The 23,609-nt window shown below is 45.8% G+C and overlaps 2 protein-coding genes across 6 annotated transcripts in view; one reads left to right on the top strand and one right to left on the bottom strand.

Moving 5' to 3' along the window:
* The first annotated feature begins 700 nt into the window (after nt 1-700).
* LOC114581533 (uncharacterized) lies at nt 701-16,188 on the top strand. Its single transcript, XM_077917572.1, has 5 exons — nt 701-1,048; nt 7,113-7,163; nt 9,160-9,237; nt 10,428-10,514; nt 15,414-16,188. The coding sequence occupies exons 1-5, from the start codon at nt 995-997 to the stop codon at nt 15,759-15,761; spliced, it is 618 nt and encodes a 205-aa protein (XP_077773698.1). The 5' UTR covers nt 701-994; the 3' UTR covers nt 15,762-16,188.
* A 4,110-nt stretch (nt 16,189-20,298) lies between these two features.
* USO1 (USO1 vesicle transport factor) overlaps nt 20,299-23,609 on the bottom strand; it is a 50,881-nt gene continuing 47,570 nt past the window's right edge. For all 5 annotated transcript variants that reach the window (XM_028701715.2, XM_028701718.2, XM_028701716.2 and 2 more), the window contains 2 exons: nt 22,236-22,451; nt 20,299-21,635 (listed from right to left, as the gene is read on the bottom strand). In XM_028701715.2, the coding sequence (XP_028557548.2) occupies nt 21,549-21,635; nt 22,236-22,451 (303 nt within the window). In that variant the 3' untranslated portion in view covers nt 20,299-21,548. The remainder of the gene's footprint in view (nt 21,636-22,235; nt 22,452-23,609) is intronic.

The raw sequence follows: 23,609 nt of genomic DNA, 5'->3' as shown, positions 1-23,609 counted from the left end.
TAACAACTTTCTGTAACTATCCAATCACTGAACGCCACTTTCAATCCCCTTATTTGCATATGTGGACCTGAGTGAAAACTATCTACAGTATCCCCCTGCTGTCCCAGGGTGAGAACTTCAGTACATAACACTCTCCCAGGTAGAAAGTGTGCCACCCAGATATGCCCCCCTCCTACAAATATTTCACTTGGTGATATTAAACAGGGGGCAACAGGAAGAGCTCAACTCTCCCCCTAGCCGCAGACCCAGAATCCTGAGCCCAGTGAACAGCTTCTTCGGTATAAAAAATTATAATAATAATTTTTTATTTATACCCCGCCCATCTGGCTGGGTTTCCCCAGCCACTCTGGGCGGCTTCTAACCGAATCTTAAAAACAATACAGCATCAGACATTAAAAAGTTCCCTAAACAGGGCTGCCTGCAGTTGTCTTTTAAAAGTAAAATACAGTGGTACCTCTGGATGCGAACGGGATCCATTCCGGAGCCCTGTTCGCGTCCTGAAACAAATGCAACCCGCGTCCGCGGGTCGAGATTCGCCGCTTCTGTGCATGCGTGTGACGTCATTTTGAGTGTTTGCGTGAGCGGCGAAACCCAGAAGTAACGAACTCTGTTACTTCTGGGTCGCCGCAGAGCGTAACCTGAAAACGCTCAACCTGAAGCACATTTAACCTGAGGTATGACTGTAGTTGTTTATTGCCTTGACATCTGCTGGGAGGGTGTTCCACAGGGCAGGGGCCACTACCAAGAAGGCCCTCTGCCTGGTTTCCTGTAACCTCACTTCTCGCAGCAAGGGAACCACCAGAAGTCCCTCGGCGCTGGACCTCAGTGTCCAGGTAGAACGATGGGGGTGGAGACGCTCCTTCAGGTATACTGGACCGAGGCTGTTTAGGGCTTTAAAGGTCAGCACCAACACTTTGAATTGTGATTGGAAACGTACTGGGAGCCAATAAAATTGCAAAATACCGCTTTGCTCTTTCGTTGACAGCTCCTCACAATGATGAAGCATGCGGACCTGCATTTTCTAATTGGAATTATTCTTTCTCCTGCGGTAAGTATTCCCCAGTGCTTCAGTCCTCAGCATCTCTGGTTAGGGCTTGGAGAGACGCCTGTCCAGTCAGAACCCGGGAGAGCTGCTATTAGTCAGTGGACAATACCTGAGCTACGTGGCAGCTTCCTCTGCGATTCTTATATGTCCTAATGATCAAGCAAGGGGAAGCAGGTGGCACTGTGGTCTAAACTTTGGGTAGGCAAACTAAGGCCCGGGGGCCGGATCTGGACCAATCGCCTTCTAAATCCAGCCCACGGACAGTCTGGGAATCAGCGTATTTTTACATGAGTAGAATGTGTCCTTTTATTTAAAAGGGTTTTTTTTTTGTGGGGCATAGGAATGCATTCATTTTTTTCCTTTCCAAAATATAGTCCGGCCCCCCACAAGGTCTGAGGGACAATGGACCGGCCCCCTGCTGAAAAAGTTTGCTGATCCCTGGTAAACCATTGAGCCTCTTATGCTTGTCGATCGGAAGGTTGGTTGTTCGAATCCCCGCGACGGGGTGAGCTCCTGTTGCTCTGTCCCTGCTCCTGCCAACCCAGCAGTTCGAAAGCACACCAGTGCAAGTAGATAAATAGGTACCGCTGTGGCGGGAAGGCAAACGATGTTTCATAGAATCATAGAATCATAGAATCATAGAATCATAGAGTTGGAAGAGACCACAGGGGCCATCGAGTCCAACCCCCTGCCAAGCAGGAAACACCATCAGAGCACTCCTGACATATGGTTGTCAAGCCTCTGCTTAAAGACCTCCAAAGAAGGAGACTCCACCACACTCCTTGGCAGCAAATTCCACTGTCGAACAGCTCTTACTGTCAGGAAGTTCTTCCTAATGTTTAGGTGGAATCTTCTTTCTTGTAGTTTGGATCCATTGCTCCGTGTCCGCTTCTCTGGAGCAGCAGAAAACAGCCTTTCTCCCTCCTCTATGTGACATCCTTTTATATATTTGTACATGGCTATCATATCACCCCGTAACCTCCTCTTCTCCAGGCTAAACATGCCCAGCTCCCTTAGCCGTTCCTCATAAGGCATCGTTTCCAGGCCTTTGACCATTTTGGTTGCCCTCCTCTGGACACGTTCGAGTTTGTCAGTGTCCTTCTTGAACTGTGGTGCCCAGAACTGGACACAGTACTCCAGGTGAGGTCTGACCAGAGCAGAATACAGTGGCACTATTACTTCCCTTGATCTAGATGCTATACTCCTATTGATGAGGCCCAGAATTGCATTGGCTTTTTTAGCTGCCGCGTCACATTGTTGGCTCATGTCAAGTTTGTGGTCAACCAAGACTCCTAGATCCTTTTCACATGTACTGCTCTCAAGCCAGGTGTCCCCCATCTTGTATTTGTGCCTCTCATTTTTTTTGCCCAAGTGCAATACTTTACATTTCTCCCTGTTAAAATTCATCTTGTTTGTTTTGGCCCAGTTCTCTAATCTGTCAAGGTCGTTTTGAAGTGTGATCCTGTCCTCTGGGGTGTTAGTCACCCCTCCCAGTTTGGTGTCATCTGCAAATTTGATCAGGATGCCCTTGAGTCCATCATCCAAGTCGTTGATAAAGATGTTGAATAAGACCGGGCCCAAGACAGAACCCTGTGGCACCCCACTAGTCACTCTTCTCCAGGATGAAGAGGAACCATTGATGAGCACCCTTTGGGTTCGGTCAGTCAGCCAGTTACAAATCCACTGAGTGGTAGCATAGTCAAGACCGCATTTTACCAGCTTCTTTACAAGAATATCATGGGGCACCTTGTCAAATGCCTTGCTGAAATCAAGGTAGACTACATCCACTGTGTTCCCTTCATCTACCAGGCTTGTAATTCTGTCAAAAAACGAGATCAGGTTAGTCTGACATGACTTATTTTTCAGAAATCCATGCTGACTATTGGTGATCACAGCATTCCTTTCTAGGTGCTCACAGACTGTTTGCTTAATGATCTGCTCCAGAATCTTCCCTGGTATTGATGTCAGACTGACTGGGCGGTAATTATTTGGGTCCTCTCTTTTCCCCTTTTTGAAAATAGGGACAACATTTGCCCTCCTCCAGTCTGCGGGGACTTCGCCTGTTCTCCAGGAATTCTCAAAGATGACTGCCAGTGGTTCTGAAATCACATCTGCCAGTTCTTTTAATACTCTTGGATGCAGTTCATCTGGCCCTGGAGACTTGAATACATCTAGACTAGCCAAGTATTCTTGTACTATCTCCTTAGTTATTCTGGGTTGTGTTTCCTCTGCTGAATCATTTGCTCCAAATTCTTCAGGTCGGGCATTGTTTTCTTTATCGGAGAAGACTGAGGCAAAGAAAGCATTGAGGAGTTCAGCCCTTTCTGTGTCCCCTGTTTGCATTTCACCATCTTCTCCTCTGAGTGACCCCACGGTTTCTTTGTTCTTCCTTTTGCTACGAACATACCCATAAAAGCCTTTTTTGTTGCTTTTAACCTCTCTAGCAAGCCTGAGTTCATTTTGTGCTTTAGCTTTTCTGACTTTGTGTCTACACGTGCTGGCTATTTGTTTGAATTCCTCTTTGGTGGTTTCCCCCCTTTTCCATTTTTTGTACACATCCTTTTTTAATCTTAACTCAGTTAAAAGTTCTTTAGATAGCCACCCTGGCTTCTTTAGGCACCTTCCATGTTTCCGTCTCATTGGTATTGCCTGAAGTTGTGCTTTTACTATCTCCCTCTTAACAAACTCCCAGCCATCTTGAACTCCCTTTCCTTTTAGTATTACTGTCCATGGGATCTCACCCAGCACTTCCCTAAGCTTTATGAAGTCGGCTTTCTTAAAGTCGAGAAATTGAGTCCTAGTATGCTTGGCTGCTCCTTTCCGCTGTATAGTAAACTTCAGAAGAGCATGATCACTCGCGCCTAATGATCCTTCCACTTCTACCCCACTAACCAGGTCATCAACATTGGTTAGGACCAGATCTAAAATGGCTGTTCCTCTTGTTGCTTCTCCCACTTTCTGGACAATGAAGTTGTCTGCAAGGGCAGTGAGGAATCTGTTTGACCTTATGCTCTTGGCTGAGTTTGACATCCAACAAATATCCGGGTAATTGAAGTCCCCCATTACTACTATCTCCCTTCCTTTTGCATGCTTGGCCATCTGTTCCAGGAAGGCATCATCTATGTCCTCCGTTTGGCTTGGGGATCTATAGTAAACTCCCACAATGAGGTCACTGTTATTCTTCTCTCCCTTAATTTTCACCCAAATGCTCTCACTTTGGCTTTGAGGTTCTAAATCTTGGATCTCTTCACAGGTATACACATCCCTGACATATAACGCCACTCCTCCTCCTTTCTTGTCTGGTCTGTTTCTTTGAAATAGATTGTATCCCTCCATTATTACATTCCAATCGTGGGATTTATCCCACCAGGTTTCAGTGATTCCTATTATGTCATATTTAGTTTGCTGTGCCAGGAGCTCAAGCTCATCTTGTTTATTTCCCATGCTTTGCGCATTAGTGTACAGACATTGAAGTCCATTAATCATTCCCCCGTGTCTCTTATTTAAGGATTTTTTCCTCCCACCACTAGGTCTGCATGCTCTTTGCTCCATTCGGTCTATGACATTTGGATGATCATCTTCATCAATTGATAGACTCCTACCTTCAGGAGCACTGTCTCCCTCCCCCACATTAGTCAGTTTAAAGCCCTCCTGATGAGGTTTCTGAGATTTTTTGCAAAAACATTCCTCCCAACCGTTGTGAGGTGCAGCCCATCGCTTGCCAGAAGTCCATCTTCAAGAAACTGCAGTCTGTGATCTAAGAATCCAAACCGTTCCTGTTTGCACCATTTGCGAAGCCAGTTGTTCACTTCCACTATTTTTCCCTCTCTCCCTGGGCCACGTCGTTCAACTGGGAGGACAGATGAGATGACAATCTGTGCATTTAATTGCTTCAATTTCCTGCCCAGAGCCTCGTAATCTCTTTTGATCTTCTGGAGGCTATTGCTTGCAGTGTCATTGGTTCCCACATGAACCAAGAGGAAGGGGTATTTGTCAGTGGGTTTTATGATTCTTTGCAGTCGTTCAGTTACATCTTGGATCTTAGCCCCGGGGAGACAGCACACTTCCCGAGACATCTTGTCAGGCCCACAGATCACTGCTTCTGTTCCCCTCAGTAGGGAATCCCCTATCACCACCACACGCCTCCTCTTAGGTCTGGTCGGGGTTCTTCTGTGAGCTGTCCGTTCCAAGGTCGCCTGGACATTCCCTGAGGACTGCCTTTGCTGCTCATCTTCATATACCTGATCGACTGTAATGAGGGAGAGATCCTCAAATGGAGTCTGCTCTTCGTCTTCCATGGTAGGGGAAAGGACCTCAAAGCGATTGCGTATTTCTAAACAATCAGAGCGAACCCTGGGCCTCCTACTTCTTTGAGTCACGTTTCTCCATATATCTGGCTCCTGTGTTGGTGAACTAGCCACCTTCTCAGGGGAGTCCCCTGTCTCTTCCTTGGTGGAAACGGTGTGCTCTGTTGCTTCCAAGAAGAGTTCCAGGTCTCTAATTCTTTGGAGCGTAGCTACACGTTCCTCCAGTTGCTGGACTTTGTCTTTTAAGAGGGCAATCAACATGCAATTGCTGCAGGTAAAGCTGCCTGCAACCTTTGGCAAGATGGCAAACATTGCGCAGGAACCACAGGCGACTGCAGCTGTTCCCTCACCCTCCATCTTGAGAACGTGTCGTTGGGGGTGACTACAGTGGTCCTCTATCATAAAAAGTGTGGAGACAGGACAAATAAATCCCCCCCAAAAAACCTAGGTCTCCCCCAACAAATGTTTGAGACTAGCTCCCCTAAATCTAAAATATGGATCAAACTGCGCGCGCCGCTAGGCGCGCGCCGCTGCCCTAAAACTCCATGCTCTCTGGTTTCCGTCACGGTGTTCCGTTGCGCCAGAAGCGGTTTAGTCCTGCTGGCCACATGGCCCGGAAAGCTGTCTGTGGACAAACCTTGGCTCCCTCGGCCTGAAAGCGAGATGAGCGCCGCAACCCCATAGTCGCCTTTGACAGGACGTAACCATCCAGGGGTCCTTTACTTTTACCTTTACTGATTCAAAGCCTGTAGTATGCTTACTTGCAAGTAGGACTCTGAGATGGGTGATTGGACGTTATGCCAGTTGGTGCTGAAACTTTTTCTCTGAGCCACACTATCAGAATAAAAATTTGCTCTCGCCACACTGATTTTTTTAATCCACCTGTCAATAAACCTCACTCATTCTTTTATTGTCCTATTGAAAACAGGACAGCATCTTCCTGAGGGCAGCAGACTCACTTAGGGGGTGCAGGGCAGGCCGCAAGGTACATGTGCCCACCTCCTCCAGCATTTACTGACTGTGGGTTCTGCTTCACACTGTCTAATGGTAGGGCCGGTGTTGGTAGGAAATCATTAAAAGTCCTTAACAGGAACAGCAGGCTACGCTGTTATTAATTAGATGATTAATAAGATGATTAATAAGATGATAATGTATACAGTCACACCTCGGATCTCAAACGCCTTGGCTCCTGAACAAATTGGCTCCCGAATGATCGAAACCTGGATATCAGTCTTCCAGTTTTCGAACGATTTTCAGAAGCCGAACGTCTGACGGGCCTTCCGCGGCTTCCGATTGGCTGCAGGAGCTTCCTGCAGCCAATCAGAAGCTGTGTTTGGGTTTCCGAACATTTTGGAAGTTTAACAGGCTTCTGGTACGGATTCTGTTTGATTTTCAAAGTACGACTGTATCTGCAAAGAGAGGGGTCTTCCTTTCGAAACGAAAAATTAGCTACAGGTTTTTTGTTTTTGCTTACTGAACTTCTCTGAAAAAGGGTAGATCCAGATTAAATGGATTAAAAGACGCATCAAAGAGCCTTATCTCCTTACATTTAATTGGTAAAAAAAAAATGGCTCAGCCATCTCTTTCCAGTTGCATAAGATATTCCAAAATCCCTTGGGCAGGATGGATGCCCCTAATCAGAGCTTTTTTCCAGCTGGAACTCTATTCTGGCCCCTCTTTTTTCTAGAAAAATAGCACTGTCCCTAATGATCACCACATATTGACATCTTGCATATATTCTGTTTCTATTTCTTGGGCAGATTGTGGCAACCTATCCCGTTTCAAACCACGGGGTTCACTATGCAAAACTGGTAAGTGCAAAGTTCAGCAGCAGCTGCTGTTGGGTTAAAATTAATACACACTTTAATTAGAATTGAAATTTTAATTAAAATTAATCGATCAAGCAATTAAATACATTAAAATTAAATTTTAATTCACAATTAAATTAACTTTTAATTAACATTATTGAATATGCACTTTAACTCCCTTAACGAAACGTGGAGGTCAACATCGAAAGAGATGTTGTGAAACATGTTTCAAGTATAATTACACTTCATCAAGGGAAATAGCGCCTCTTATAATATCCTAATTATGCACAAGATAAACTGCATAGCAAAGATTTTATCTTTCTTTGATCCATTCAAGCTTTTTCCGCCTCCCATACTGGCCAGACTATTGTCCATAGCTGTCAACTTACAGATTTGAAAATAAGGGACCAGCAGCCTCAAAAATAAGGGATCAGCAGCCAAAATAAGGGGTTTTCCGGAAACAGTTATGTTCAAATTCTGAGCCCCTCCGAGCCAAAGGCAGAAAGCCCAGCCAGCAGCCAAACGAAGCCTCAAGCAGTGGTTCCCACAGCGCAGCAACCTGGCAAAGGGGATGCAGCAAGGAAAACCACACCGTCACCTCTCCGCTGGGAAGCGCTGAGCAAAGGCGAGTCCCCAGGCAATGCGGCCGATTTGATCGGCACAAGGCATGCAAGCTCCACCCCCAGTCGTTCTTAGAATTTTATTTTTATCTTGCATTTTTCTGCTGCGAACTGCCCTGATGTCTTCGGATGAAGGGCAATAATAATAATAATAATATTTTTTTATTTATACCCCGCCCTCCCCAGCCAAGGCCGGGCTCAGAGCGGCTTACAAGCAATAATAAAAACAAGAAGAATGGTTACAACTTAAAAACAAAAATAAAATACAACGTTAAAATAATGGAACATTAAAATATAAAAATATAGCCTCATTGCAGGAGGAGAAGGAAAAGAAAAAAGAAAGAGAGGGAGGGAGGGAATCAAATTGGCTCCAAGCCAAAGGCCAGGCGGAACAACTCTGTCTTACAGGCCCTGCGGAAAGAAATCAGATCCCACAGGGCCCTGGTCTCATGAGGCAGAGCGTTCCACCAGGCCGGAGCCAGTGTTGAAAAGGCCCTGGCTCTGGTTGAAGCCAATCTAACTTCCTTAGGGCCCGGGACCACTAGGGTGTTGTTATTTATGGACCTTGAGGCTCTCCGTGGGGCATTCCAGGAGAGGCGGTCCCGTAGGTACGGGGGTCCTAGGCTGTGAAGGGCTTTAAAGGTCAAAAGCAGCACCTTAAATCTGACCCTGTACTCCACCGGGAGCACTGGGTGAATATGCTCCCATGGCAGAGACCCCGTGAGGAGCCTCGCTGCAGCATTCTGCACCCGCTGGAGTTTCTGGGACAGCTTCAAGGGCAGCCCCGCGTAGAGCGAATTACAGTAGTCAAGCCCGGAGGTGACCGTCGCATGGATCACTGTGGCCAGGTCGGGGCGGGAAAGGTAAGGGACCAACTGCTTGATGCGGCGAAGGTGGAAAAATGTCGCCTTGGCTGTTGCTGTAACTTGCGCCTCCATGGAAAGGGAGGCGTCAAGGATTACACCCAAACTCTTAACGGAAGGCAATGGCAGTAATTGGGCAAATTTAAGAAATGAATAAAAACTAAATCGCTGCTAGTTTGGAATGAAAGCAAATTGGAATTTTGCAATGTATTCCGAGATACTGCTCAGATCATACCTACAGAACAGTTTTACCGATAAACCTGCCCATCTCTTTTACCAGTTACTGTTTTCTGTTTGGGTTTTAACTGTTTTGGTTATATCTTGTACCTCCCTCACCCTGAGAGAGGTTTGTGTGGAAACGATGCATAAATACATAAAATAATAAATTGCACACAAAATACAAGCGGCGGTGGAGAAATAAAGCATCATTTTGGTCTGTTTAGGAAGTGGAAGGTGCAAATACCCCCTCGGGGTGCAGACACCGAAAATGGAGGCAGTATTAGCAGGACAGAAAAGGGAAATAAGGTTGACCAGTATTTTATGTTTCCCTTTTCTTCTGCTTTCCCACAGGTGATGCTGCCGCAACAGCTTTGCGTAAGTGTTTGCTAATCTCCAAACTCCCCCCAGAAAAGCTTTCCTAAAAATTAAAAGTCTGCTGCTATCTTAGAGTTGAAGCCAATGTTCCATAAATACCCGTATTTTTCGCTCTATAAGACGCACCAGACCACAAGACGCACCTAGTTTTTGGAGGAGGAAAACAAGAAAAGAAAAAATTCTGAATCTCAGAAGCCAGAACAGCAAGAGGGATTAGCTGTGCAGTGAAAGCAGCAATCCCTCTTTCTGTTCTGGCTTCTGGGATAGCTGCGCAGCCTGCATTCGCTCCATAAGACGCACACACATTTCCCCTTACTTTTTAGGAGGGAAAAAGTGAGTCTTATAGAGCAAAAAATACAGTATATACTGTTCACCTGCTTGGGGCAGCAATCTGCATAGCTGTAAACCTTTCCTTTTTTTGCAGGAAATTCCCTGATTCCAGCGCCATTTCCCACTACTGTCCCTGATTGTTAGATATCCCGTAGACCAGTGTTTTTCAACCACTGTTCCGCGGCACACTAGTGTGCCGCGAGATGTTGCCTGGTGTGCCGTGGGGAAAATTGAAAAATTCGAAAGATTAAAAAAATATGTCAAATTTTCGCCCTCTAGGTGGGCGCCGGACTGTGTCCACCCTATTTTCCATCTGTCATGGGTGGGGATCAGATTGGATGAGAGCGGACAGGTGGTCCGCTCTCATCCGATTCCCCATAGAGAGCAGCAGGGCTCTGACATCTCCCTCTCCGCACACAGTGCGGAGACGGAGCTGTCATCCGCCGGCTCAGCGGGGATCAGCGGAGTGATCCCCGCTGAGCAGAGAACGGTCCGCAACGTTTTTGTTTGCCATTAAAGAAAAAAATATTAAACATTTTCTAATGGTGGTGTGCCTCGTGATTTTTTTCATGAAACAAGTGTGCCTTTGCCCAAAAAAGGTTGAAAAACACTGCCGTAGACTGTCCCTGGGACAGGTGTGGCTGTTGATCGCTTATTTTCGAGGCTGCTGATCCCTTATTTCCAAATCTGAAAGTTGACAGCTATGGCAATCTGAGAGCACTGATGTTTCTTTCCAAAACTCACAAGAGGGAAAATGAGGTCTAGTACCTTGTTTTGCAGATTTTAGACGTCATGCCAGATCCATCTGGCGAAGGCGGCATGAATCCTGACTTTTCTGTTCCTCTGTCTCTCCCCTACAGAGTGAAGCTCGCCTGCCTTTTGCAGACAGGAGTGACAGCAGCGGTGGCCTAGGCTACCGGGCAAGTCGCTGCACGTTCCCGAGACTGGTAATTTACCCGTAAACTTGTTTTTGTCTCGCCCAGGGATGGGCAACTCAAGGGCTTAATGCAGCACATTGCTCTTTGGCCTACTTTAAAAAGGGGTCATGCGCTGAGCAGGATCTGTCCCTCCCTTGCTAGCCTCCTGGGTGAGGAGGAAGATGAAATTAGAAAGAGAGAAGGGGGGTGTCAGAAAGTGAGAAAATTTGTAAACCAAGGAAATCTTTAATAATAATAAAAAAGGGGGGGAGTGAGAAAATAATGTCCCTGCCACCAGAACAGCCCCCTGTAGAGGCAGCATTCAACTAAGTTTTACTCAAAGTAGACCCACTGAGGGATGCGGGTGGCGCTGTGGGTTAAACCACAGAGCCTAGGACGTGCTGATCAGAAGGTCAGCGGTTCAAATCCCCATGACGGGGTGAGCTCCCGTTGCTCGGTCTCTGCTCCTGCCAACCTAGCAGTTCGAAAGCACAAAGTGGAAGTAGATAAATAGGTACCGCTCTGGCGGGAAGGTAAACGGCGTTTCCGTGCGCTGCTCTGGTTCGCAAGAAGCGGCTTAGTCATGCTGGCCACATGACCCGGAAGCTGTACGCCGGCTCCCTCGGCCAATAAAGCAAGATGAGCGCCGCAACCCCAGAGTCGGTCACGACTGGACCTAATGGTCAGGGGTCCCTTTACCTTTACCTTAGACCCACTGAAGCGAATGAAGATCACTAAGCAATATCTGCTGATTTCAGTGGGTCTTCTGTGAGTAAAACTTTGCTGAATACTCCCTGTGTGTTTCACAGCAACCTATCCCTTCCTCACCGTTTTAATATTTGCTCAGCTGCCCTCGCTTCTGGTTGCAAAAAATCAAGCAATTTGAGATTTGGGTCCAACTTCCTGTTTTTAAGTCAGTTCTCGTAACTACGCCTGTAAGATTCCTAAACAGGTGACTTTTTATTTTATTTTAATACAAGACTCCTGATATATTATTTCACCTACACTGAAAATTACCAATAGGACATAACGGGGCTTAGAACTGTGTTGTGATTTATAATGCGATGCACAGGATATAAAATTGTGATGGCATACATAATAATGGAGCACTGAGGGCAGGTGTTGGGGCCTCACAGCTACCTGGAAACAATGCAAACCTGGGAAAGTTTTCAACCTGAAAAACAAAGAAGTAGCTATTGCTGCCTTGTGAAGGGATAAAGGCAATTTGAGCACACAATGGCTGGATACACACCATCCATTTACAGTGGCACCTCAGGTTACATACGCTTCAGGTTACATACGCTTCAGGTTACAGACTCCGCTAACCCAGAAATAGTACCTCGGGTTAAGAACTTTGCTTCAGGATGAGAACAGAAATCGTGCTCCGGCGGCGCGGTGGCAGCAGGAGGCCCCATTAGCTAAAGTGGTGCTTCAGGTTAAGAACAGTTTCAGGTTAAGAACAGACCTCCGGAACGAATTAAGTACTTAACTCGAGGTACCACTGTAAAGCTACAGTATTGACTCCCCCACCAAGAATCTGGGAACTGTAGTTTGTCAAGGGTTCTGTGAGGGGAAAACTAAATTTCCCAGGATTTTTTTTTTGGGGGGGGGGTCATGTGTTCCAAATTCAAATGTTACACACGGCTAGGCGTATTTGAGCAGATCCGAAGTAAGACTTTTAATATCTTCCCAGCGGGGAGCATGCAAGCCTTGGGAGCAAGCCCTGCTGAGAGGTCCATAATAATAATAATAATAATAATAATAATAATAATAATAATAATAATAATTTTTATTTATACCCCACCCTCCGTGGCCAAAACCGGGCTCAGAGAGGCTAACCTGAAATGTATTAACACATGAACATAAAACTGGGCAATCAATTAAAATGTATCCTAAAATCAGATCAGGATCAGAATAAAATCCAATCAGATGGCAACCCACAGATTAGGGTTGGGGACCTGCAATGCTCACCAGGCCCAACTGTTTGTGCTGAATTTATATGGGCCTGTGAGAGAAATTGGGAGGTCATTTTCATGTAAGTTCTTATGAAACGGAAGGGGCAGTCAGACTGAACCCTGACCAAAGGCCTGGTGGAACAGCTCCGCCTTGCAGGCTCTGCGAAAAATGTCAAATCCCGCAGGGCCTGGTCTTTAGTGGCAGAGTGTTCCACCAGGCCGGGGCCACGGCCAAAAAGGCCCTGGCCCTGGTCGAGGCCAGTCTAATCTCCTTGAGGCTCGGGACCTCCAAGATGTTATTATTTGTGGACCATAAGGTCCTCCGTGGGGCATACCAGGAGAGGTGGTCCCGTAGGTAAAGGTAAAGGTTAAGGTAAAGGGACCCCTGACCATTATGTCCAGTCGTGTCCGACTCTGAGGTTGCGGCACTCATCTCGCTTTATTGGCCAAGGGAGCCGGCGTACAGCATGACTAAGCCGCTTCTGGCGAACCAGAGCAGCGCATGGAAACGCCATTTACCTTCCCACTGGAGCGGTACCTATTTATCTACTTGCACTTTGTGCTTTCGAACTGCTAGGTTGGCAGGAGCAGGGACCGAGCAACAGGAGCTCACCCCGTTGCAGGGATTCGAACCGCCGACCTTATGATTGGCAAGTCCCAGGCTCTGTACTTTAACCCACAGCACCAGGTACGAGGTACTTAAAAAGTATTTCAGACAAGGCAGATAAGCATGGTGAGGGCTGTTTTCCTACATCTGTAATGTCTACAGCTGCTCAGTGTTGCGCTGCATCCAGCAATTGCTGATGACATTTGCCTAACCACACAGTGTGATTTAGAACAGTATTGAAGGCAGTGCTGGAGCGAGAAGTACAGTGGTATCTCTACTTACGAACGCGATCTGTTTTGGGGTACCGTTCACACCCCGAACAGTCCGTAAGCAGAGCGTTGCTACCGCGTGTGCGCAAAGTGCGCAGATCGCTTCTGTGCATGCGGCAAACCTGGAAGTAAACCATTCCAGGTTTGCCGCGTTCGTAACCTGAAAAGCTGCAACGTGAAGCAAACGTAACGCGGTATGGCTGTACAGTGGTACCTCAGGTTAAGTATTTAATTGGTACCGGAGGTCTGTTCTTAACCTGAAACTGTTCTTAACCTGAAGCACCACTTTAGCTACTGGGGCCTCCTGCTGCTGCTGCCGTGCCGCCAGAGCCCGATTTCTGTTCTTATCCTGAAGCAAAGTTCTTAACCTGAAGCACTATTTCTGGGTTAGCGGAGTCTGTAACCTGAAGCATATGTAACCTGAAGCGTATGTAATCTGAGGTACCACTGTACTGCATTTTCCCAGCTCTTAAAATTGTAGCGTATTCTCAGAGACACAGTGCCACCTTGTGGGAATATAGGTTGAATATAACACACTAAAAATGTGCTGAAAAGCTATCGAGGTGACAATACTCAGCGATGAATTCTTTCAAACCGCAGCGATGCTTTGGAGCAGATCCTTATCCTTTGCTCCTAGCTGCAAGAGTGGCCTGGATCCGTACACCTGAGAAGTGTGTTATATACTCGGGGTATGCAAGCTGGGATAGCTAGATTCTATCTGTATTCCAGAATACCTTAGCAGAACAGGCAGAGAGCATTTTCGTCCCAACAGCCCCAAATCCCAGTGTATGAGAAGGGTAGACAAAGAGCTGCAGGATTAAAGGAAACTTAATAATCAGGGAGGTTGTTAAATGTCTTACTTAAGAGGCCATTTTATTTCTGGTGTGTTTACTGCCGTGCAGAATTAAAGATATATATTAAAGATGGCTTTTCCCTCCTTCAATGAGCAACGATTTTAAGTCGTATACAGTGGTACCTCGGGTTACATACGCTTCAGGTTACAGACTCCGCTAACCCAGAAATATTACCTCGGGTTAAGAACTTTGCTTCAGGATGAGAACAGAAATCGTGCTCCAGCGGCAGCAGGAGGCCCCACTAGCTAAAGTGGTGCTTCAGGTTAAGAACAGTTTCAGGTTAAGAACGGACCTCCGGAACGAATTAAGTACTTAACCTGAGGTACCACTGTATTACAATATTTGGCAATTCTATTTGTAAGGCAGATCAACATTACCACCCCTGTTGCAAATGGAGCCTAAGGCTGAGAGATGAGTAGCTTGCCCAAGTCCATCTAAGGGAGCAGAGGCAACGCTTGTGCTGGAGACTTTTCAATTTCACACCTCCATTTCCTCAGCTCGTTTGCTTTCAACAAGCATCTGTACTGAGGTTGCATCGTGGGATCATAGAATTGTAGAGTTTGGGGGGACCCTGAGGATCATCATCACCACTCCCGGTATGCCCCATGGAGAGCCTCAAGGTCCATAAATAGCAACCCCCTAGAGCTCCCAGGCCCTAAGGAAGCTAGATTAGCTTCAACCAGAGCCAGGGCCTTTTCAACACTGGCCCTGGCCTGGTGGAACGCTCTGCCTCATGAGACCGGGGCCCTGAGGGATCTGATTTCTTTCCGCAGGGCCTGTAAGACAGAGTTGTTCCGCCTGGCCTTTGGCTTGGAGCCAATTTGATTCCCTCCCTCCCCTCTTTCTTTTTTCTTTGCCTTTCTCCTCCTGCGATGAGGCTACATTTTAATATTTTAATGTTGTTTTTAAGCTGTATTCATTCAACTTGTTTTTATTATTGCTTGTTAGCCGCCCTGAGCCCGGCCTTGGCTGGGGAGGGCGGGGTATAAATAAAAATTATTATTATTATTATTATTATTATTAATTATCTAGTCCAACCCCTGCAATGCAGGAATATGTAACTGTCCCCTATGAGGCTTGAACCTGCAACCTTGGGTGTTATCAGCACCATGCTGTTGCCAACTGGTAATATGCAAACTCTTGATGAGCCAGTTGGTTTGAGTAAGTTGGCTTCTATTGGTTGACACCTCTCACCATAAAAGGTTCAGTCCAGCGTGTTCACAGTTCCTGCATTTTCTTCACAGCCCAGCCAACGGCTCCACACAATGGCAAAAATCCCCAGAAGGCAAACAGACATGTTGGCAATGAAGGCCCCAAGCGTTCCAGCATCCAGCACGATCAAGCCGGGTGTAAGAGTAGACCTCCTTGGAGCCACATCGCCATTTACTTTCCTGAAGATCCACTCTCCTAGCTACTTGCCCAGGCCCAGTAGTATTCCTGCTGCATTCCCTCACGCCAAGCCCTTGGGACCCGATTCAGAGACCCGAGGAAGGGACTACCCAGCGATTACGACGAGTGAGTCTCCTCTAGACAGCCTAGCTACAACACCTCCCACCTCTCATACCACGAAAGAACCCAGAGGGGATGCTTAACCAGAAATCCAGGCGTCCTGGTTCTACAAACAGCCCATATATAACTGGGCTCCTGGTACTGAAGAGACAGCTAATACCCAGAAACATTTCCGGTGTGATTTGCAGCCGATTCCAGAGAAAATGTGGAGGGAATGGAGCAAGCCCATTAATCAGGTTCAAATGACACTTCTGTAACTTACGCATGCAACTTGAGAAAATTTGCATTGTTTATTCCAATTCTCTCAGTAATAGAACTATGCAAGCCATGAAATTCTGCCATTAACCATTATTCCTTCTTACTCAGCCACCCATCAGGCTTCTGAAATTTCAACAGGCATTGCTCAGAGTTTGGAGCGCAAGATCACAGCTTAACCATAGAAATTTGCTGGGAGCTGAGGTTCTCGGAAAACGGAATTCTGTCCTCGGTACTATGTTGTTTCATTGAAAAACATGGGACTCTTGACACAGGGAAGTGCAAGGTGATGATGACAGTAGCAGGGGAAATGTATGAGTCTTGTCTCTTGTCTGTCCTCTGTATGATTTGACAGCAAGATTTCCCACCCATTCATAATATCCATTTATTCCTATTAAGTACATCCTAATGGGGAACTACGCATTTAATTAGGCAAGGATGGGCCGTCTAGTTGTTGTTACACGGCAATGTCCATCATCCCTGACAGCATGGCAGGAGCCAAAGGGAGTTGAGAGTCCGTCTGAAAAGTGGCACGGTGCCCATCTGAAAAGCCACAGATATCTCATCCCTCATTCCTGTGCTGGTCAGTCCTGTCACGGTGACATATTGGTGATGTTTTGCAATTTCAATCTTTCCTAAATAAAAAAAGCGAAAGACACTCGAGTGCATTATTATACTATTGCCACAATAAGCAATAGTGCTCTGTTCATTTTGGTATGATAACTACCGTATTTTTCGCTCTATAGGACACACCAGATGATAGGACGCACCTAGTTTGGAGGGGGAGGAAACAAGAAAAAAAAATTCTGAATCCCAGAAGCCAGAACAGCGAGAGGGATCTGGCTTCTGGGATAGCCTCTTGCTGTTCTGGCTTCTGGGATAGCCGCTGGTCTAGCTTTGCGCGAAGCCTCCGCAGGGCACGGGGAGCCTTCATCCCCATGCCCTGCGGAGGCTTCACGGGGCCATCCAAAAGCGAGAATAGCTAGAGGGAGTGCTGCGCAGCGCGAGTTCCCAGAGATTCTTGCTCTCCCGGCTTCAGCGAAAGGAACCCAAAGCCTTTGGAGCGCAGCGCGAGGTCCCGCTGCGCTCTAAAGGCTTCAGGCGGCTATCCCTAAAGGCTGGAGAGTGAGAGGGGTTAGTGCGCACTGACCCCTCTCGCTCTCCAGGCTTCAGCGAAAGCAACGCGTAGCCTCCGGAGCGCAGAGGGAGCACTGCCTCTGCGCTTTGGAGGCTTCGCGTTGCTTTCGCTGAAGCCAAGGAGCCTGCATTCGCTCCATAGGATGCACACACATTTCCTTTTCATTTTTGGAGGGGGAAAAGTGCGTCCTATAGAGCAAAAAATACGGTAATCTACCTGTTGACCAGGGGAAATCAGGTAATTGGTGTTTCACTGGATAGGGCAAAGACCTCTAAAAGTGCACAGGCCTTTCAGCAGAGAAACCAGAAGCAGTTTTGTGGCCTTGTCACTTTTGAGGACTTCTGCACCAACTGTTATTGGCATGTGCCTGTCTCAAGAGACAACGGGGTGAAGTCAAATAGCTGCGTTCGGTGAATGCCAGTAAGATGTCTATGCAGGCCATAATGTGCTTTTTCATAACGAGGTAATTCGCATATCCCTTCTGCCCTTAAGGTCTTCAACGCCAAAATTATAGCTCAGTTGCTCTATGGTATTCCAGCCTGGCTGCCAGGGTTTACCCATTTGGTAGAACGAGGGCAGGCAGCTTTCCTCTTCAAGATTTTTACTGTCCCACATTGTGTACCCTATGCAGCCTTGTGCCTAGGGGGAGGTCAACACAAGGTAGAGACTGTCGCCTGGGTGAGATTTTTCCTATGCTGGTTAAACATCTGCCTTACATCAGATAAAGATCCTCTCCTCAGCGAAGTTTTGTTAGATCCCTTTCTTTCCCCAGGGCTACAACAGTTTAACAAGAAGGTACAGCAACTTGGGCTGTCAGTGGAACTTTTGCGATCAATGTCCCTACCATCTGCCAAGGCTATAATAAAAACTAGGTTGTGGGATATTGAACGCAAGGAACTAACAGTAGCAGCAGAGAAAACATGCTCCCCTCTTTATTTTCAACTTTCTTAAGCGCATGAAACTAACCACAATTACCTTGAATTTCTGCTACTCAAGAAAGAAGGGCATTTTCGCTGGCCAGGTTTAATTCAAATCCATCAGACCTCCTTTGGGGAAGGTTCTCAGGCAGGGTGGAAGGAGAAAGAACTTGCCCATGTGAAGACCACCTGGTGGAAACCCTTACACATATGGTTCTCAATTGTAAACTATATGCTGATCTCCATCAGCAATTTCTAGATCAACTCTGTACAGTATCCCCAAATGGAAACCAGAGTCGGAGGTCATACATTTTACTGGGGAATGATCAGGAGCTCACCAAGTTAGTGGCTAAATATCTCTATTTGGTTTTTTTGTCGTCGAAATAGACTGCCGACGTCTGATCCCCCTGGAGACCAAGAGGTGTGACGATAAACTGCTCTGCCTCCTTTCTTTTAGCAAATGTTTTGTGCCACTGGGGAAGTGGTGATTCTGTATTGATTTGTTTTGGATGTTTGTATGTGATGCCAATAAAAGGTTTGATGATGATGATGATGAAATAGGGAGGTTGAAGATCAGTGTTCCTTCTAGATATAGCTATATCTATATCTTCTAGCTATAACAAAGGCAGCATTTTTTCATCTCCGCCAAGCTAAGCAGTTGGCTCCTTACCTCTCTCGCCGTGACCTAGCCACTGTGACGGTCACCTCCAGATTTTATTATTGTAACTCACTCTACGTGGGGCTGCCTAGGAGCCTCGTACCTACGGGACCGGCTCTCCTGGTATGTCCCACGGAGGACCATACGGTCTTCAAACAAAAACATCTTGGAGGTCCACAGGGAGGTTAGGCTGGCCTCAACCAGAGCCAGGGCTTTTTCGGCTGTGGCTCCGATCTGGTGGAACACTCTGTCACAAGAGACCAGGGCCCTGCGGAACTTGACATCTTTCCGCAAGGCCTGCAAGACAGAGCTGTTCCACCAGGCCTTTGGCCAAGGCACAGTCTGACCCCCTCCTTTGGTAATCCTCACAGAACTCTAGCCCAATGGTTGCCATTAATTTGATTTTGAATTGATTTTAGAATGAATGGATTTTAGAATGTTGTGCTACTTTTTTTGTTGTTGGCCGCTCTGAGCCCGGCTTTGGCTGGGGAGGGCAGGATATAAATTAATAAAATACTAATACTAATAATAATATTATAGATGGGCTACCTTCCCAGGTTGACCAGCCCCATCTGCATCCTTTTAAATCTCACCCCGATGGTCAGGGTCAGATGTCCTAAACTCAACAACCCCATGGCAGAAGCTACATAGTCATGCCGGCTCATGTGTTAAATGGAACTGCTTATTTTTGGGGGGGGGGGGATTGCATGGGGTAGGTGTCTTAAGAAGCATGCCCTGCCACATGTTACAGAACGGCAGATTACACCTTTGTAATTGGACAAATTACACAGAGGCAAGGAAGATTCTTTGAGTGGTCATTTGAAATTAAATTATTATTTAGAAGACTGCTTTGGGAACGGGCTAATTTTAAAAACCTTGTAAGCAATTATACACGTGCAAATTCTGTTCCTATGAGATAGCTGTAAAACTTCTGCACAACCTGTTGCTAGTTATGAATGCATTTTAACAAATTATTCCAGTTAAAAAGAGGCCTTGGGGAAAAGTTTAAAAGGACTGGGAAAGACAATTGCTTGCGGAACTGAAGAGCTGCTACAACACAAGGTTTGGTGAAAGCGCGGGTGGCGCTGTGGGTTAAACCACACAGCCTAGGACTTGCTGATCAGAAGGTCGGCGGTTCGAATCCCCACAATGGGGTGAGCTCCCGTTGCTCAGTCCCTGCTCCTGCCAACCTAGCAGTTCGAAAGCACATCAAAGTGCAAGTAGATAAATAGGTACCGCTCTGGCGGGAAGGTAAACGGCATTTCCGTGCACTGCTCTGGTTCGCCAGAAGCGGTTTAGTCATGCTGGCCACATGACCCGGAAGCTGTACGCCGGCTCCCTCGGCCAATAAAGCGAGATGAGCGCCACAACCCCAGAGTCGGTCACGACTGGACCTAATGGTCAGGGGTCCCTTTACCTTTTTACCATAACTTGCCACTGTGAATTAGGGCTGCTGAACTTCAGTCCTTGAAGTTAACTGAGTTCTGTGGGCAACTAGTTCCTACAGTTTGCAATATTGAAGTGTAACCCTTCCTGTTCCTTGCACATAGAAGCAGATATATTGGTTAAAAAACCCCAAAAACAACCCATGTTGGACAAAAGAAAGCCTTTTGAACATGGAATATCCGTATTTCCAAAGAGGGATTACAATATCGAGGTAGCATTCCAATTTATTTTGCTGCAACTCAGCTTATGTTACCTGTATCTTGACAAACTGGTAAGTACAAAATAGAGTTTCTAAAAAATACATTTTTGTATAGCATTGGCCCAAATCCTACTTACTTTAGAGTTAAGAAGTAACTGTTCTGTAAGCTGAGCCAATAATTGGAATGAACAGAAACAGCTCTACAAATTTTGCAAACATCTTCACCAATTTGCCATGTTTCCCTGATAGATGCCATGTTTGATAGCACTTTAACAAGTCAATCTTTTTTTTAAAAAAAAATTAAAGACTATTCCAAATACAGCAGCATTCAAGAAACATGATTTAAAGCAGTCAGAAGTCAACCAAGTAAATGAATACTAAATAGTTATAGCATCTATTTTTATTACCAAAACAGCAAGTTGATGCAGCAACTGCACTTAATTTCTCTTTTTAAAAATCTTACCTATTGGGCGCAAAAGTCAATAAATTATAATCGATCAGTATGTGATTTTAATAATAGAACAAAAGGCTTGTTTTTAACGTGATAACCTGGTAGCATCTTAAAACTTCTGCAGGGGTTTTTGCTAAAAATAAAATTCTGTTTTAATATGCTACCAAACGCTGCGGAAATTTGTCTACGGAAATCCCTCCCAAGTTGTTTCGGTTTCTCTTTCTCCTCTGAGGTACAGAATGCAGCCGTTTCAGGCACAAGGCACTCAATGCTGTACAGTTCCTCTCAATCTGAAATCCACCAGCAAGCAGCCAAAAGGTAAAAACCCCTTAACTTGCCAGTCCCATACACTCCAGTAATAATTTCTGTTTTGAAGTCGCAAGAAAGAGCCCATGAGCTCTCTCCATGCTGAATACAGGAAGCAATGATTTCATTCAACAGATGTTAAACCATATACATACCATATTTAATCACACCGAAGATCCAAATTAGATAAGCAATGACAAACACACGGAACATATGCAAATGCCAACACGCTTGGTTAACCAAAATGTTACCTTCCAATGCTTCAGGAAAGCATCTAAAACAGCTTCTAGTGTGTTAACAATTCGGTTCGGATGTGCATGTAAAACTTAAAACGGCAGACTTCTGTTTCAGCTACAAAGCATTTCCCAACTTCACACCAGAAACTCAGGACTAGTTCTAGTGATCCTTCCGCTTCTTTAACCAGGTATTTTGCATCACAAGGCCATCAACATTTATTTGTATAATGCAGTACAGGATTCCCATATTTGACACAATAAAGCTTAATTATCTTCCTCGTCGTCTTCCTCGTCGTCCCCTTCATCTTCCTCACCTTGGTCGCCAGATTCCAGTTCATCGTCATCTTCAACCTTTAAAAGAAAAAAGAGGTTGCGGCATTTAGTTAATGGATTAAAAAGTCTTCTCCATGTCCAACAATTAACTGGACAGATTTTTAAAACGGCATTTTATTTTTAAAATGGCATTAATTTTACTGGGGGGGTAGTGGTGTGCTTTTGTTACGTATTTCGTGTTTTTATCTTGTATTTTTATGTTGTGAACTGCCCTGAGATCTATGGATGGTGATATGCAAATTAAATAAACAGAAATAAATTGTTTTAACTGTAAATGAAATGTTTTGCAAAAATAAGACGTTTACTAGAAACTTAGAACGTATGTTAAAACTGCTTTTGACATAAATACTTGCAAAACCGTGGATGAGAAGAGGAGGATGAAAGCCTCCTCTGAGATGGTTGGAGCCTGTTTGCTACAGCACATGAATACAGTACTAAAGTCAATGAAAACTAAAGTAGGGCAGCCTTTATTCCAAATTAGTTAATCCAGAATACTTCTTCTGGCTCTGCTCCTCATCAGAGCAGCAAAAATGTTGCCAATCCAGACCAAAACTTGGGCTGTTTGCTTTCCATGATTGGAAAAACGAAATGCTCAAACCTAATGAACGTTCATCTTACCGGTTCTCCAAGCTCCTTGAGCTTATCCTTTAACGCAATTATTTTCTGATCCTGATCAGCCAGAAGAACCAGCAGATCGTCCTGTTCCTTCTTAGATTCTGCGACTTCTTTCTGCAATTTGCTTTTCTCGTTTTGCAAAATAGCCACGGTACTGTTGGATGAGTCCAGCTGCTGCTTCAGCGAAGCCTTTTCTTCGCCGTGGGCCGCAATTTCATTCTGGCAGGAGAGGGAGGGGGGAATATTAGCATGCATCACTGCTAAAATTGCTAGCGCCACCCAAGCTGATGCCAAAACACTACTTTAATATGAAAGCTATCCTGCATGTCCCAAACAAGGGGCTTTTTAAGAATAAGAGTGACCCGCTGTAATCAGAATCCTCCCTTTCCTTCCCTCCGTGCTCAATCCATATGTACGATAAAAGGAGCTAAATGGACACAGATTTGACACAAGGACAAGCACCAAGGAATTCTTTCCTCACCTTTTGGGTGAGGAATTTTATAAACATATGAAACTGCCTTCTACAAAGTCAGACAATTCAGTCTGGAATTATTTACCCTGATTGTACAGTACACTGGATTTGGCATATAATAATAATATTAATAAATTTTATTTATATCCCGCCCTCCCCAGCCTCAGCCGGGCTCAGGGCGGCTAACAACAATAAAACAGTACAAAAGTACAACATAAACAACACTCTAAAATCATTCATTCTAAAATTAATTAATTCAAGCCACTGGCAGCCATTGGGCCAGAGCTCCGCGAAGATTGCCGAAGGAGGGAGTCAGGCTGTGCCCTTGCCAAAGGCCTGGTGGAACAGCTCTGTCTTGCAGGCCCTGCGGAAAGATGTCAAGTCCCGCAGGGCCCTGGTCTCTTGTGACAGAGTGTTCCACCAGATCGGAGCCACAGCCGAAAAAGCCCTGGCTCTTGTTGAGGCCAGCCTAACTTATCTGTGGCCTGGGACCTTCAAGATGTTTTTATTTGAAGACCGTAAGTTTCTCTGTGGGGCATACCAGGAGAGGCGGTCCCGTAGGTACGAGGGTCCTAAGCCGTATAGGGCTTTAAAGGTTAAAACCAGCACCTTAAACCTGATCCTGTACTCCACCGGGAGCCAGTGCAGCTGGTATAGCACCGGGTGAATGTGATCTCGCAGTGATATACTCACTCAATAGGCTATGTGAATCAATTCGGTTTACCGTATTTTTTGCTCTATAAGACACACTTTCCCCCCTTCAATAATAATAATAATAATAATAATATTTTTTTATTTATATCCCGCCCTCCCCAGCCGAAGCTGGGGAAATGTGTGTGCGTCTTATGGAGCGAATGCAGGCTCCTTGGCTTCAGCAATAGAAACGCAAAGCCTCCGAAGCGCAG

This window comes from Podarcis muralis, chromosome 13 (assembly GCF_964188315.1).
Source record: "Podarcis muralis chromosome 13, rPodMur119.hap1.1, whole genome shotgun sequence".
Classification (NCBI taxonomy): Eukaryota; Metazoa; Chordata; class Lepidosauria; order Squamata; family Lacertidae; genus Podarcis; species Podarcis muralis.
This window is presented reverse-complemented; position numbering and strand designations above follow the sequence as displayed.

Coding starts and splice junctions, on each gene's coding strand:
- LOC114581533 (XM_077917572.1), top strand. CDS start 995: ATGATGAAGCATGCGGACCTGCATTTTCTAATTGGAATTATTCTTTCT. Junction 7,164..9,159: donor GGGTTCACTATGCAAAACTG/GTAAGTGCAAAG, acceptor AGGACAGAAAAG/GGAAATAAGGTTGACCAGTA. Junction 10,515..15,413: donor GCTGCACGTTCCCGAGACTG/GTAATTTACCCG, acceptor TTTTCTTCACAG/CCCAGCCAACGGCTCCACAC.